The 17,016-nt window shown below is 36.1% G+C and overlaps 3 protein-coding genes across 4 annotated transcripts in view; 1 reads left to right on the top strand and 2 right to left on the bottom strand.

Moving 5' to 3' along the window:
• LOC125229705 (proto-oncogene tyrosine-protein kinase ROS) overlaps positions 1-819 on the top strand; it is a 56,425-nt gene extending 55,606 nt beyond the window's left edge. For both annotated transcript variants that reach the window (XM_048134608.1, XM_048134609.1), the window contains one exon: positions 105-819. In XM_048134608.1, coding sequence (XP_047990565.1) covers positions 105-463 — 359 coding nt within the window. In that variant the 3' untranslated portion in view covers positions 464-819. The remainder of the gene's footprint in view (positions 1-104) is intronic.
• On the bottom strand, positions 812-5,807 carry LOC125229863 (smad nuclear interacting protein 1-like). The gene is made up of 5 exons (XM_048134800.1): positions 5,769-5,807; positions 5,066-5,214; positions 3,862-4,056; positions 2,996-3,210; positions 812-2,554 (listed from the first exon to the last, which is right to left on the bottom strand). Exons 1-5 carry the CDS (start codon positions 5,805-5,807, stop codon positions 2,316-2,318), a joined length of 837 nt encoding a protein of 278 aa, XP_047990757.1. The 3' UTR covers positions 812-2,315.
• On the bottom strand, positions 5,144-16,241 carry LOC125229720 (uncharacterized protein DDB_G0283697-like). The gene is made up of 9 exons (XM_048134640.1): positions 15,738-16,241; positions 15,560-15,653; positions 15,259-15,387; positions 12,833-12,924; positions 12,639-12,717; positions 12,468-12,554; positions 10,896-12,257; positions 5,666-5,731; positions 5,144-5,214 (listed from the first exon to the last, which is right to left on the bottom strand). The coding sequence occupies exons 1-7, from the start codon at positions 16,123-16,125 to the stop codon at positions 12,152-12,154; spliced, it is 975 nt and encodes a 324-aa protein (XP_047990597.1). The 5' UTR covers positions 16,126-16,241; the 3' UTR covers positions 5,144-5,214; positions 5,666-5,731; positions 10,896-12,151.
• Positions 16,242-17,016: the final 775 nt, after the last annotated feature.

The following is a 17,016-nucleotide window of genomic DNA, read 5'->3' as shown; positions in this document are numbered from 1 at the left end:
ATTGTGCATAAATTCAATCACTCATTGATTCCCATATTATTTCTCTATCAATCATTTTATGCGATACATAATTTCGTGCTAATAACACCTGACTCGTTCAACAGATGAGGATGCTGACCACCAAATGGAGCCATCGCGTTTACTCCCCGAACGCGCCCCGAAGTACCTCGAGCTCATGTACGACAGCGACTCCGCCGGCGTGTGCGACGGCTACGAAATACCGAGGACACCTTTCCCCAACATCCCCTCAACTCGACACAGCATCATAGGCGTCGCGCCCAACAGACTGATAAAGCCACCGATATACCGGACGCATTCCCTGCGAGCCAACACTAGGCCTCCAAACGCAACTATAATTCCGCTGCGGAACGGTCTGGTCAAACGAGCTTCGCTGTGCGACGCGCTAACTCGCGAGAGGCCGGACGCGATAGACTCTAACGATCATTTCAAGACTTCTTTTTGAACTGTGATATTAGGACATTTTATTTTTGTGTACAGTCAGCAAATGTAATCTTTGTAAACTATGAGAAATTGCATGCAGTAAATAAATTAGTTTTGCTTACTGTACATTATTCCACCGATCTGAACGCTTTAGTGGTAGTATTTAATGTTATTTATTTATTTAGTTAAGCTGTAAATAGTCTATTCGTTGTACATATTAATTTAAGACAACGTTTATTTAAGCATGGGACTCATGTGGTGTTTAGAATGTAATATGCATTTATGATAAGTTTCCAAGCCATTCCTAACTATTGAATGCGTCGAAATGTCAAAGTTTTCTTTGTACACCGTAATGAAAATAAAACAGTAATTCGTCTAGACGTTTATTTTATTTAAAATTTACTTATGATGATTACGATAAATATAACGACAATAGAGCCTAAAGTTGGCCACGGTATAGTAGTTATACATAATAAATATGTACATCAAATACCAGTAGGTAAATAACAATATAATGGAACTAATTGAAATGTCACAGGCTCCTAGACATAACAGGAGCGGCGTACTGTTACAGCACCGCCTATGATTTTCTTAAATCTAACTAGTGGGTACTATTGCGCCGGACCGTAGAGCCTTCCATTGAGATATTACCAGTTAGGCTTTATCCTAAGAGAACGTCATGGAATACTCTAACAATATCCAGTTATATAGCTACAAAGAATATCTTTATTTATCACGGACATTCTCTAATTAAAAAATATAATCATAAAATTTCAGCAATGAGAAAAATATATCTACCTGTTGTTATTCCGTGAGAAATAAAGTATGTACACTACTTTCCGAAATAGTATTCTTTTTATGAAAGTTGTTTTAGTTACATTTATGCCTTGCACAATCATATTAAGTATGCTACTTGAACACTTTCTGCTCGATAAAAGGTATCCGAACTGCAGTGAAGCTGCATAACATTAAATTCCACGAAGTCAGTCGATTTTTTTTTAATTTCTGGCTTTGTGGTATTGAAGAATCATTAATATTAGATTATATGCACATTTATATAAGTTATATAACAGAGAAATAGGTTTGTCAAATTCAATTCATTTGAAAGTATAATTATTTTCTTTTCTGGGGAAACAATAGATGTCCCTGGTTTATGATAATCAACATTAATTCACTCGCACTATTGTCATGACACTAAACTTCAAACGTTATGCTTATAAGATGTGAAACCCTTAGCAAAGGCAATATGTATTTTCTTTCAAAACCAATTGTACGCCTCTTCATTCTAATTTACCTATAGTAAACATTTTGGAAAAACGCATATAATTATGGTTTCAAAGAAATTTTGCGAAAAAATAAGAATTAGGGTAGTAAAACTATTTGATAGCAATCTTAAACATTTTGACAAATGAAACACGTCAAATTAGATTTAGGACATAAATTCCGCGTTTCACATTTCTCGTTAGATTCACATCTTAGCTAATGTAGCCGTACTAAGTTTCATTTTACGTGTATGGTAGTAACAATAAACATAATCTAATCTTATTCTGCGTCCTGAACCATCTCCTATAGTGGTGACTTTCGCGGGCTCCCGGTTATCGTCTCGCGCGTCATTTTTACTGTATTCTTGGGGTAGCATGTACTATTCACTATATTGTGTAAGAGAGACAGTAATATAAATCATAACCTTGTTCTCCATCCGCGACCACCTCCTGCTTGACGCGTTTCTCTCTCTTGATCTGGTCAGTAGTGATGACTGCCACAGGCTCCTGGTTATCGTCATCTTGCGCGTCATCTCTGTTATTTTCGTGGTGTAGCATGTACTTTTCATTGTATTGTGTATAATATGACAGGCACTAACATAAAACATAACCTTATTCCCCGTCCTCGACCACTTCTTGCTTGACGCGTTTCTCCCTCTTGATCTGGTCAGTAGTGGTGACTCCCGCGGGCTCCTGGTTGTCGTCATCTTGGGCATCGTCCTTGCTGTTCTCGTGGAGTAGAACGTACTCGCGTGCAGAGAAACCGAACTTGACCACGTCGCGTTCTAGGAGCTCGATGTAGCGACGCGGTTCGATCTTCTTGTTGTTCACGAATGTGCCGTTTGCGGACTCTGGGGGAATAATTTTAGAAATGAATGGTGTGGGTAATTAAAAAAAAAAAAAAAAAAAAAAAAAAAGTGTATTCACAGTCGTGGTCAATTATATCTACATGGTTAGACGAACAAAAAATTTGTATGTAATCATAGTATTAGAGCCGTGATCAGGTATTTGTTCACACTTTGTTACACAGTTGTGTAGATGTAATTGAAAGCGCCTGCACGAAGCCGAGCAGCCGAAAATCGGAAACGGTGGCGTGAAATTGGGGAGGCCTATGTCCAGCAGTGGACTGCCGGGACTGCGATAGGCTGATGATGATGATGCACGAAGCCTTAACAGTAAAGAAGAAAGAAATGCGACTCCACGAAACAGATTCAGGTATTTTGAAAGTAGTTATTACACTGCTTCAAGAGATATAATAGTTCAAATGTTGTTGTTATAGAGTTGTAACGTACCCAGGTCTATGACGTAGGGCCTCACGCGGCGGCCCTGCGAGCCGTCGGCGCGCGTGAAGGGCGTGCAGCGGTACTGCAGCGCGGCGTGCTGCTTGCTGATGGAGGGGTGCTCCAGCGCGATGTCTACTACTTTCTTGTCGCGCCCGATCAGGAAGGCCGACTGCCGGTGGATGTATAGGATCGGGAGAGCCTTGTCGCCTTTGAAGGGATAGAATCTGGAATAAATTGATACAGATAGGTTATGTCACAAAATCCGTACTAATAATATGAATATGAGAGTGTGTCTATCTGTCTGTTACGTTTTCACACCACCTACGCTCTCACACAATTTATAGAAATACATCATCATTATAACCCACATAGCACATGACATGACCACTCTGTCCGCCCTCACGCCTTAGAATCTAGAAGTTTTTAGAGTTTCTTCCTGCGAACTTGCTACTTCGACCTCTTTAGTCGGCATAGAAACACACTTCAAAATTATAGCCCACATACCATACTTTATGTGCGAAATGTCATTTGATATTTGCCAGTCGCTTTTCGGTAAAGGAAGGAAAACATCGTGAGGAAACCGGACTAATTGCAATAAGGTCTAGTTTACCCTTCGGGTTGGAAGGTCAGATGGCAGTCGCTTTCGTAAAAACTAGTGCCTACGCCAAATCTTGGGATTACTTAAAGCGGACCCCAGGTTCCCATGAGCCGTGCCGGGATAACGCAAGGAGGATGATGATACCATGTGACCACACCGTACGCTGTCGGTAAAGCTGTCCCGCTTCTCGCAGACATTCCGATTGTGGAATGTCACTGCAGAGGTTTCCTCAAGGGATTACAGTATAGTCTCGAGCATAAAATTATGAGGAGCTCACCTCCACCGCCTCTTTGGCTGCTTGGCGTCATCAGGCTCGGAGTACTTGATGACGACCCCGTTGACGGTGTTGGCCTCGGCCGTGAGTTTGCCCGACAGACCGAAGTTCGGTTTCTCCTTGTCTCCGGGCGCGGCCGCTTCCTTGCCCGCTTCTGTTTTGCCCCAGCTGTAATCCTTTTCGTCGACGTTTGTGAATCTGCAAGTAGAATTATTGATATTAATCGTCTGTTTCGCACTACTGAATACTTATGTTATGAATGTATGTATGTATGTATAAGCTTTATTGTACATAAAGGAAACAAAAGAGACACAGTTACAGAGTCAGTAATATACAATGTAGGCGTATATGTAGTTATTTCAAGGCCTGACAATACAGTCAGCTGCTGAATCGGAAGTAGGAATAAAATGAGTATATTTTAGATAGGTCGTAAACAAAAGATAATTACAATGCTTTGATATGTTACTAAGTGCATTTTTTAATTATATTTTGAATTACTTGTCATAAAAAATAACATAAAAGTATGTAAATGTAAAGTAATAAATTCTTATCGAAGTATGAAAATTACATTGACCGCGGTACCGCCATAACACTTATCTATAAGCGATCTTGGCGCTATGTGCTGAATTCAAGGTATTGCAATGGTAAAAATAACTTTTATGCCACTAACAAAAGAAGGCATGAAATCCCGAGCACCATACTGGGCGTAACACACTTACCTTTAGGGTGGCCTTATGATAATCTCAATAGTACAGCTATAATATGAACGTGCACTCAGGCCTTACACTTAGGCTTCGGGATCTCTGCTCGCTGATTGGCTGAAAAGATGTAATACCTACTATTCCTATCGCTGGGTGGTTTGGAGTCGGCGGGTCGCTCGCGCGGACGTTCCTCTCTGTCCTCACGTTGCCCACACTTAGCTTCTAGCACTTGTCTTCAGGCAGCTGGCGCTTTTGGCTCTCTTGTGATGAGACTTCTTGCTGCTGTTTTGGGGGTCTTGAGAGCTATAAACACTTTGGTACCTGGTCTTCCTATCCCTGGGGGTTTGGAGTCGGCGGGTCGCTCGCGCGGACGTTCCTCTCTGTCCTCACGTTGCCCACACTTAGCTTCTAGCACTTGTCTTCAGGCAGCTGGCGCTTTTGGCTCTCTTGTGATGAGACTTCTTGCTGCTGTTTTGGGGTCTTGAGAGCTATAAACACTTTGGTACCTGGTCTTCCTATCCCTGGGGGGTTTGGAGTCGGCGGGCGCTCGCGCGGGCGCTCCTCCCGGTCCTCGCGGGGCCCGGACTTGCTGCGCTCCTCGAGCCGGCGCCGCTCTTGGCTCTTGTAACGCGGGTCTGGGCTTCTTGACTGCTCCCTATTGGACAAAAGTATATAAGTTTGGAAAGTAGAAAATAAAAAAGGCAGGAGGGTTCTAAGTGCCCTGGTAGGTCCGGTATAAAAGTGTAAGAGTTTGATGTTTATCGGCTTAGATCTTAATTGAATTATAAAGCGGTACTTTGATTTTTTTTGCGGCTTTAAAAAGTGGTGGTAAACCAATTCCTGCTAACAAGAACAAATTTCAAGTTCATCTAATTCGCCTAGGTTCTTAACAAAGTATAGAAAAGGAATATTTTGTTTCGCCTTAACTAACCGATCTCCTGCTGTTGTCTTAATAAACAATTTCAACCAACCACTAAACTCAGGGTTACTGGGCTGTCATCTGTCAAATTCCATAACCCTCGGGTTAACACTCCATTTTCGTTGGTGCAAGTTGCCCTTCAGTGTATCTATCTGTTAAAGTAGATAATTTAGCTGTTGGAACATACCTGTGGTGCGGCGGGAAGGGCTTCTGCTCAGGCCGGAACGGTCGGTCGCGGCGTCCGTCGCGCGGCCTGCGGTCAAACGGACTCATGAGACTACTGCTCTCACCATCGCGATGAGACAACACAACATACAGGGGTGTAACATATCTCGGTGACTTGTGTGTCGCAAAACTGTGAAGACTTTCAGTTCTGGGGGTTTTCTATACTATTTTTCAAAGACCTATGAGAAGTATAGGAAAGGCGACATGCCACAATCCTCATTTTGTCTGTAATAATACCTATAAGTACTATTCATATAGGTATATCATAAGGCAGGAGGCTTAAAAAATTCTGAATATGTAAATAAGTTATTAGACACATCCATAATATATCTTCAAGGATCATACAATTTAGTCATAGGGCTTACGGCGAAATTATGGTCAAAAGCTGCACTTTATGCAGAAAGCAAGCCACTTTGCACAGTGATACTAGGGACCAATACAAATGATTTCATCCGAGGAAACACGATTTTCATCCACTAGAATTCAAAATGGCGGACACTTTCCAAAATGGCGGCCGCATATTTTTAAAAATTTTTAGAATCATAACGGCTGCACTGATTTTGATAGTTGGGGTGTCTATCAGTTCGTATTGAAGAGTTTATTAATATAAAAAATTAAAATCATTAATAAAATTAAGATGGCGGCCTAATAATAGGGAAAATATGAAATTTTCAAACTTCATCATTCTCGTGAAATTTACCAATAAATTTTCTATGACATGGCCGCATTTTTATGTATTTAAATTAAACCTGATGATATTATCTACATAATAAAGTAAAACTCATGAAAATCCGTTGAGTAGTTTTTGAACTATACCCATTTCAAATGGAGCGCGCGGATTTGAAAGACGTTTTTGCACGTGATGTAAAAAAAATTGGAATCATAACGGCTGCACCGATTTTAATGGTTGGGGTGACTATCAGTTTGTATTAAAATATTTATTCATATAAAATTTAAAATCATTTAAAAAATTAAAGATGGCGGCCGAATAATAAGAAAAATATGAAATTTTCAATTTTATTTTTATTCTCACGAAATTTACGAATAGTTTTTCTACGATGTGGTCACATTTTTATTTATTGAAATAAAATCTGATAATATCATCTGCAAAATAAAACAAAAAAACATTAAAATCCGTTCAGTAGTTTTTGAACTATACGCATTGCAAATGAAGCGCGCGGGTTTGAAAGACGTCTTTGCACTTGATGTGATTATGCATCGTATCGTTTGGTACCGCTATACACGCAAGACTATTTATTGTGGTCACAATTTACTATATTACTATTCAGAATCAATGTTTTTAGTATTTATATACATTATTAGTTTTTTATTCCGAGTTTAGGTATATTTAGATAACCCCCGTAAACTTTGATGTCATAATTTTTATTTTAATACGTAAAAGAACTTAAATAGGTACACATAACATTTGTATCACTTCGAATACTTCGATAATCTCCGCCAACTTCTGTAGGGGGCTACGGAAACATATATTAATACAAAACTTATTTTTAGCTTCTCGTCTAGCTTATACTGAAAGATAAAAGTTATACAAAATAATAAATAATAATTAATAATATCATTTTTGCAAAATACTTTTTATTTCGGCAGCTGCCTTTGCAAATGTTACATTGCGCAGGGTAGAGCGACAACACGTACAGCGTATTGTTTCGCAGCCTTTTTCACAACCGCAATTGACCAAGTTATACCCATTCATACCATATCTCCCTGTTTTCAGACCACTGCAGTACCCAACTAATCATTGTACGTCTTCCAACCCCAGGATGATGGCATAAGCACAGAAGTAATATCCAGAATATGGGGCGTTGTTACGACACGGAGCGCAAGTGCCGATGTTGGTTACTAATTTATTTTTGGTGGTAAACAGTTTCTTGCTCACCAAGTTCAGGTGAACTTTTCAAGCATGGCGATTATTCCTCCAGGAAGACTTTGTAGTTACTGCGATGTTTCTATCAAAGCTGGTATAACTTCAGGGCGTGCAAACAATGTTTTAGAACATGATTTTTTCCTTTTGTATTGAAAAAAGAAGTGGTGTCAGACGTAAAGGCGTAAAAACCACGAAGAGCAGTCGGTCTTCCAGGATCCAAAGTGTTGGCTATTTTATAACTTATACTCTGGCAGGTTATTCTCATTTGAAATATTAAGAAAATATACTAGACAAGACTTGGAAATTTCCCAATATAATTATTATAGCTCCATAGATCCCATGCTTAAATGCCAAATTGGGACCGTTCTTAACACATATTTTAGTGAGCAAGCGTGGAGTTTACCACCCTGAACTCACTCGAGGCCTCTCCATGAGGCCAAGACCTTTCGAGGCTCTAAGCTAGGTCCAAACCCTAATCTGGTCACTGACTTTACGTCTATCCTTCACCCGTACTTCAGATTTCAATAGTTTTTATTTAAATACCAAGACATCTGTATCGGAAGATCTGATCCAAAGTGTTGGCTATTTTATAACTTATACTCTGGCAGGTTATTCTCATTTGAAATATTAAGAAAATATACTAGACAAGACTTGGAAATTTCCCAATATAATTATTATAGCTCCATAGATCCCATGCTTAAATGCCAAATTGGGACCGTTCTTAACACATATTTTAGTGAGCAAGCGTGGAGTTTACCACCCTGAACTCACTCGAGGCCTCTCCATGAGGTCAAGACCTTTCGAGGCTCTAAGCTAGGTCCAAACCCTAATCTGGTCACTGACTTTACGTCTATCCTTCACCCGTACTTCAGATTTCAATAGTTTTTATTTAAATACCAAGACATCTGTATCGGAAGATCTGATGATACGCGTGAGTCCCTGTTCCGCCATATCTTTTGCGCGAGGTACAATGAGGCTATCGGCTTCTTCCGGTTATGTTCCTATGGTTTACCCTGAAATAGCAGAGCAAATGTTCTCTGAGGAAGAAAATTGTTTAGAAAAAAAATTCACCACACTAATAACATCAACAGGCTACAGTTTCTGGAAAAAGCCTTGTTGGTTGTCAGTGTCTTCCTGGAGGAATAATGGCCAAGCTTGAAAAGTTCACCTGCGGCCTATATATGATCCGTAGACTCCACATTTATCGGTGAACTTGGTGCGCAACTTGCGCAAGGCACTGTTTCTAACCAAAATTAATAACCAGCATCCCACCAACATCGTCAGCACTACAAAAACATTCGCTCCTTGTCGTATAACAAGCAGACCATCTTGAAACGTAGATTAAGTAGACGAGAAGCAGAAAATAAGTTATTTTATACATAGATATTTCTGTAGCCCCCTACAGAAGTTGTCGAAAATTATCTCTGGAGTCCTCGGAAAGGACAATTGCTATTAATACAAATGTTATGTTATGTGCATTTAAGTTCTTTTAGGTATTAAAATAAAAATTATGACCATCAAAATTTACGGCGGTTATCTAAATATACCTAAACTCGGAATAAAAAACTAATAATGTATATAAATACTAAAAACATTGATTCTGAATAGTAATATAGTAAGTTGTGATCACAATAAATAATCAGTCTTGCGTGTATAGCGGTACCAAACGATACGATGCATCACATCAAGTGCAAAGACGTCTTTCAAACCCGCGCGCTTCATTTGCAATGCGTATAGTTCAAAAACTACTGAACGGATTTTAATGTTTTTTGTTTTATTTTGCAGATGATACTATCAGATTTTATTTTAATAAATAAAAATGTGACCATATCGTAGAAAAACTATTCGTAAAAATCGTGGGAATAAAAAAAATTGAAAATTTCATTTTTTTCTTATTATTCGGCCGCCATCTTTAACTTTTTTAATGATTTTTCATTTTTGTATGAATAAATGTTTTAATACAAACTGATAGCCACTCCAACCATTTAAATCGCTGCAGCCGTTATGATTCCAAATTTTTTTACATCACGTGCAAAAACGTCATTTAAATCCGCGCGCTCCATTTGAAATAGGTATAGTTCAAAAACTACTCAACGGATTTTCATGATTTTTATTTTATAACGTAGATACTATTATCAGGTTTAATTTAAATACATAAAAATGCAGCCATGTCATATAAAATTTATTGGTAAATTTCACGAGAATGAAAAAAAAAAGTTTGAAAATTTCATATTTTTCTTATTATTCGGCCGCCATCTTAATTGTATTTGTGACTTTAATTTTTTATATTAATAAACTCTTCAATACAAACTGATAGACACCACAACCATCAAAATCGGTGCAGCCGTTATGATTCTATAAATTTTTAAAAATATGCGGCCGCCATTTTGGAAAATGTCCGCCATTTTGAATTCTAGTGGATGAAAATCGTGTTTCCTCGGATGAAATCATTTGTATTGGTCCCTAGTATCACTGTGCAAAGTGGCTTGCTTTCTGCATAAAATGCAGTTTTTTTCCGTAAGCCCTATGACTAATTATTTCTGAAGGTTTCTTAACTATGCCATGTGAGACTGGAATAATTAACTAATATCAGTATAATTACAAAATAACCATCCACAATGTATGCAAAAACGAATATCCAGACGATTTTCCGGTATTACTAGTAATTAAAGTGTAGATTTTTAGTATTCTCCTATATCAAAGACTTACAAATGCAAGGAATCCAAAATGCTGAATAAAGGTTGCAAGGCAGTTCACTCATTAAAATAATAGCTCAGTACCTAATTATAACCAAATCATTTATAAATGACTTCGGGTATATCCAGACATATTGTAACCAAGAATCAAAGTGATCTTTGATTTAACACTTTTTCAGGCCATAACAATCTACAACATTTTCCCAAAGTTGCAAAAAATACTCCAAATCAATCGAGGTTTGATGTTTGAAAATAGGTAATTTTTGAGAGTACAAAGTACAATCTAATGTGAATTTTAAATAGGATTGCTAGTTATGGGTACATATATGGTGCATTAATTGTATTATGGCTGGAAAAAAAGAGTTAAAAGTAGGAATATTCTGATAAACACGAGTATGTTATGTTTTTCACTAAATATTAGATCATCTTAATTTTTGGTAAGGGGTATAAGTAAAACTCTTTATAAACTATGAATTATGGTTATTTGGGAATCAAGAGCCCAGACTTCAAATTATTCTCAGTAACAAGTCAGCATTATCTTATATTGTCCGTAACATAAAGAACAAAAATTCACCAACTCCAAGAAGCAATAGGCACTCCTATAGACTTACCGTGACTCCCAATAACAATCCCGATTTGACGATGATATACCTACTCTGGTGATCCTGTCTTGGATTTTCAGCTATTGAGAAATCACTCATAATCTGAGTTAATCCACTATTTCTCTATTTTGTTTTTTTCTCAACATCCCGCTAGCATCCTCAGCTAATGCTTGGGAGCCCAGGGTCTTCTATATTTATACTGTCATTCCAAACATATCCAATATAAGTCAGAGTTGTCTTTAATCAATCAGCAGCTTTTCAATTATTCCATTCTGCATTGAGGAGATATATTAGTTAATATATATTTATAAAGGCTTCTTATATTTAAAAATTATTATCTATTTTTCTTTTTCTAAATACTCAGTCTTTCTTGTTTTATGCTCACTGGTTTTATTTATATTTTGGCTATATCTTACAATAATTCTTCCCACTATAAATAGATTAATATAAATCAATTTTTAAATTTGTTTCCAGATAAAATAGTGTGCAGCTGTAATCAGCAATATCATATTCGGGTTTGAACAGTTTCAGTGGCATTTAACCATTTCTTTCTTGAACTTCAAAAATATCCATCCTCCGTTACATTGTTTAGAGCTGCTGTATTAAATTGTATCACTCCTGGGTCTTGCGATCAATGCTATCTTTGTTTAAACATCCTTGATAATATTTCGTGCTTGTAATCATGCACTTTATTTTATTCCTTAAATACGCATCCTGAGTAATAAAGTCTAGATTATTTTTTTTTTCAATAAAGTTCTCTTCTAAAACCATACAGAGTTCATGGTTTAGTTATTAAGTTTTACACTTTGTGTATTCTGAAAATTGTTATGTGGATGTATAAATCTTTATACTGTCTAAACTTCTGTAAAACTTGACACAAAGTGTTTTCAAACAATTTACATTGCAGCTTTCATCAGATGTTATTTAATTTTCTGTTTCATAATTCTTGCATGACGAAATAAATGGTTTCATTTGAAAATCCATCCAAAATTCTTCGTATTTCGTTGTTATTACATATGTTATATACAAAAGAGAGTATTGAGCTATACTGACGAGTCCTCGAGGTATATTATATACTCCAAAGTAAATGGAAGACTTAGACATGGTGATAGATAAACGCAACTAGTTATCATATCTAGTTGAACCGCGCATTTAAGTCGTAATCAGACTTCGTCTCCAGAATATCTAAGGGTTTGAAAAATCTGTTCCAATCCGTCTTGGTCCAAGAGCATATCAAATATGCGTCAACAAATCTATAAACAACCTCACACATGCCTAGAGTATGTATCGTGTAATGTGCAAATATTAAAATATCTTTGCAACACCAACATGTTCTGATTTAATTCATTATAATTTTCTGTAGAGATGTCACTGTAAAAACAAATATAGTAATTTAACTTCGCGAATACACACTGACCAGAAAGTTCGTACTCATGCTGTGCTTTAAACGGCACAATTTTAAAACATGAACTCAATACATCGATTAATTAAATTTTGTTTTTGTATTTTTAACCATATGCGATATAATAATGAGTAATAATTCCGAGATAGACAGTTTTGTGGTAAATAATAAACACATACCTTTCAGAGCCGTAACCCTCTTCTCTGAACCTGTCTCTCTTGTCCGGATATTCTCTCTCGCGGTAGCGCTCTTCGGGGGGCGGTCTCCTGAGAACATCATACATTAAATACATTACTGAACGAAAAGTATATTAAGAACAACATAAAAATAAACAGCATATTATATTGTACCTTTCTCTGTATTCCCTGCCATTGTCATAGTCGGGTCGCTTAGGCCTTCTGTCCTCATATTGATTGTAACGGTTGAATCCTAAAAAGACAAGAAAAAAAAAATGTAATAAATTTTATTATGCTTTACATCAATTATCTACTTGATGTTCAATTTAATAATATTAAAATTTTTTTTAGTATTTACTTAATATTACCTCTAGGATCCTCCCTGGAATGGTAATTATCCTCTCTGGGGCGTTTGTGGTATTCTTCTACTGGAGACCTATGCTCTTCATACCTTTGGTTCCTAAAACATTTTAATGGGTAAAGTCTGTCGGCTCTGTAATAGCTACAGTTATCCTAATAGTTTAGATCACAGAATTCTTGAACCAATGGTATCTTTACACAGGAAAGACTATTTGTATCAACATGCTATTAGATTATATTTCTTTATTTCATGATAAAAATTACACTATAAATTTGCTACATGTCAAAATTATGTTGTATCTTCTCATCATGATCGTCAAAAATTACATAATAGATTCCAAATAAAAATAATTGTGTCTCCCAATAAGGATCGTCATTTACAAAGAAAGAAAATACACATGCCAAGCTAAATAAAATTAATAAATTAAGTTACAATATTATGAAATTATCACGAAGCAAGAAAATATTATAAACAGAGAAATATAGGTATAATTAATATCATTGGTCATCAAAAATTCAAATCCATGTACTCATTTACAGAGTACAGGGGGTTATCTAACAAAAGGTTTCTCAATTTGCGCTTAAATGCTTCGTCACATGGCTCATTTCTCAGATCGGCAGGCAAGTGCTCATAGTAAGTAGGGCCGAAGACTCGAGGGTTGTTTCTTGAAAGTGCCATGCGACGGGGGACTGTTCTCAGACGGCCTGTAGATCGAAGCTGTTTGCCCGGAAAGTCAATGCGTGCAAATTGGGATATATTATGTCTAACATACAGCAGTACGTCGAACAAGAAGATTATAAATTATACTTCAATTTAAATTTGTATTTACAGACAATCTTGCACAACCTGCTCAAAACATTTAATATTAAATAGCTGGGCTACACGAGGCATCTAACATTGAACATTTTCCGCGCGAACACATTGCCTCGCGAAGTGCCTTGCCTTGTGTGGACTTGGCTAATGAGGTAGTTTATTGACACTATTCCTGGACTATCAGGCTAGTCAATGGAATAGAGTCTGTTCGGAATGAGAAGAGTCATGGAATGTATTAGACCCCATAGATTTCACAAGTCTTTTCTTTCAAAACAGACTCTACCAACCTGTAACTACAGGTTTAACAGGTTACATACATCTCACAAATATAGAGAGAAATACAATTAAGTACATAACATTTATAAGATAGATAATGTGGTAGTTTGAAACAAATAGCAAATGAAATAAAAAAAAACTTGAAATGCACTCCTCCAGAGAACTTGTGTTCTTTAGCTCATTTTTTGTACCTAAAAGATCTACTCAATGCAGTGGATGCCAAAGTACTAAAGAACATTTATACTTTACAACACAGAATATTTGGTATAGTCAAAGTACCTTTTATATTCATCATAATGTCTCTGCCTTTGACTGTATTCCTCCTCATTGGAAAAACTGTGGTCATATATCTCATTATTTTTATATTTGTCATATTGGAATCTGCAATGAGTTTACAAATAAACTCTCGATGTTTGACATTGTGAATGAGCTAATTGATAGTTGAAAATAAACATTTTGTTTTGACAATTGAATGTAAGCAAACATTTGAATGGGTTAAAAAAATAAAAACATTTTATGGTGTACTTAATCTGATATAACTGTACTAAAGGTGATGTCACATTTTTATGCTAACTTATATTTTGTGAAATCCTCCTTTTTATTGAAATGTTGTGTACTTCAAGGTAACAGTACCATTAAGTATTATGTTAGTTTTATTGAAATTAATATACCCACTACAATACAAGCCAACTATAACTTTGCAAGAAAAATTGGCACTAAAAGTTTGAATTAATGAGTTTTCATATGATTTCTAGGGATGAAAACTACACCAAATAGAATTACCTTAGAAAATCCGTAGGTAACATTAGTTCTATGGTAGTTTAAGACACCACTATTGGGCCCAATATACCTAATGTAGCTAATTTAGATGATAGATGTAGATAATTTTGAACAGAAAACCCTCAAAAAACCCATGAACATTTTCAAAATGAAATATGGTTTTCACAATGATTATGGTAGAAATTGATAAAGCGTTGTGACTCCCTAGTAAGTATTACTTGCATAACTTACAACTTAAACCCACATAAATGGATAAATAAATAAAAAAATATGATAAGAAATAAAATGCATCAATATAATTAATAATAACACAATGTTTACCGAATGCCAGTGTCATTATACTTTTAGCAAAATGAGAACCAACACAAAGATGAAAATATCTATATGTGCTATAAAGATTAAAACTAATAAATAAATAGTTACCTCTGGAAATATAATTAAATGACCTCTTTCACTAAAAAGGCAGAACAGGATAAGTTACAGGATACTCAGATATGGAAAATTATCAGCAGAAAGCACACTAATGAAATGAGGATGACAGTTTGTGAATATCCCTAGATCTACCTGTCATTGCGGTCATGGGGATAGCGGTAGTGCTCCTGGTATCTGCGCTCCTTGCTGGAGCCCCGATAAAACCGCTGGACTTCCCGATCCCTTTCAACACTTTCTGCTGTTGATTGATGATAGTCTCGCCTACAAGAGGTTTCAGTTTTGTTATAAACCCATAAAGATAAGAAAACCCTAATCTATGAAACTGATAACATCAATATGTTTTTAGCTCAAGACTATTACATTAATCTAAACTTCCAGAGTAACATAATATATTATGTGTCTAAGTATGATAGAAAGTTAGAAATTAACTTACGGATAATAGGTATGAGGCTGCCCGCGTTCTTCAGACGATTCACGACGCTCCTTAACGACGCTATGCAGGCGTCGTTCCGTTGGTTCTTCTTCTTCTGTGACAGTCAGATATTACAATATGTTAATAAATTGTTAGATATCTATTTTCAATTAAACAAATATCGTATAAGTTTACTTACCGATTATAACACTAGCCGAGGAGCTGCGCGCTCGCTTAGAATGCTTATGCTTGTGCTTATGTTTTCTCTTTTTTTTAGGAGAGATTTCACCTTCGCTGACCGAAGAAACTTCTTCAACTGATTGACTTTCCTCGGGAGATTCAGAACGCCTCTTCTTTTTGCCATGTTTCTTCTTCTTTTTCTTATGTTTCCGCTTCTTGGAACGCCGCTGGTCGTCCGAATCACTGTCTGAATCTGAGGAGTCAGCACGTTTTCTTTTTTTCTTGTGCCGGTGTTCCGACGCAGAGGATTCTTCACTATCGCTCTCAGACGAACTCTTTGATTCCACACTAGCCTCGGATTCTTCTGAATCTTCTGATGATGATTGGTGTCGCTTTTTAGACTTCATAATGTGTGAATCAGGTATGGATCGTAAAATACAAAACGACAAATGCAATCAAACAAATCACAAAATCCACCACGCAAAATAGCCAGCCATTACAGACACAGATAAGAAAGTGAATGAAATATAGGAATGAAAGAACTAAAAAAAGACAGTCGGACCGGAAGACCTAGGGAAGGGATAAGAATGAATGAAAGAAGTGTAAAGGGCTCTACAAACCTGGCGACAAAAGACATACGATTTTATATAATTGTTATTTTATGCCTGATTTGATGAAATTTGAAATGAGATTGCAATATGTATATTGAATTTAATTTAGCTTTAATTTTTGTAATTAAATTTAAATTTAATTTTATAATTGAAATCAAATGTAATTTTATAAATTTTAATTTTATTTTATTTATTGCTGACATTTCTGACATTTTTATACATTGACTTATAATTATAATATATTTATTTGAATTTTAAATAGCCTAGGACTATATGTAATTCTAATTTAATCTGTGAGTTTTTATGATTTTATCTTTTAAAATGCTATAATATAAACAGAAAAAAAAATGTCAGTATTGTCGCAAGTATAATTTTAATTTTTGAAATTACTGGTAAATTATGTATTTTTATTTTGAACTGTGATTTATTTATTTTAATTGTACTGTTATTTTAATTGGACCATATGTTGTCTGAAATAAACGGATTTATTATTATTATTATTATAATATGGCTAGTTCCCTATACGTGTTACTGCTTGGCAAATACTATATAAACTCTAGAGTTAATACGTGCAGCTTCTGACGTTTCCCATACAATTGAGCGGCAACAATTTTACTAGCGCCACCTAGCGGTTCGAGTTGATCAAAGTAGTTGTTCAGACTTTTATTTTAGTAAATTAAAATAGAA

The sequence above is a fragment of the Leguminivora glycinivorella genome, chromosome 9 (genome assembly GCF_023078275.1).
Source record: "Leguminivora glycinivorella isolate SPB_JAAS2020 chromosome 9, LegGlyc_1.1, whole genome shotgun sequence".
Lineage (NCBI taxonomy): Eukaryota > Metazoa > Arthropoda > Insecta > Lepidoptera > Tortricidae > Leguminivora > Leguminivora glycinivorella.
This window is presented reverse-complemented; position numbering and strand designations above follow the sequence as displayed.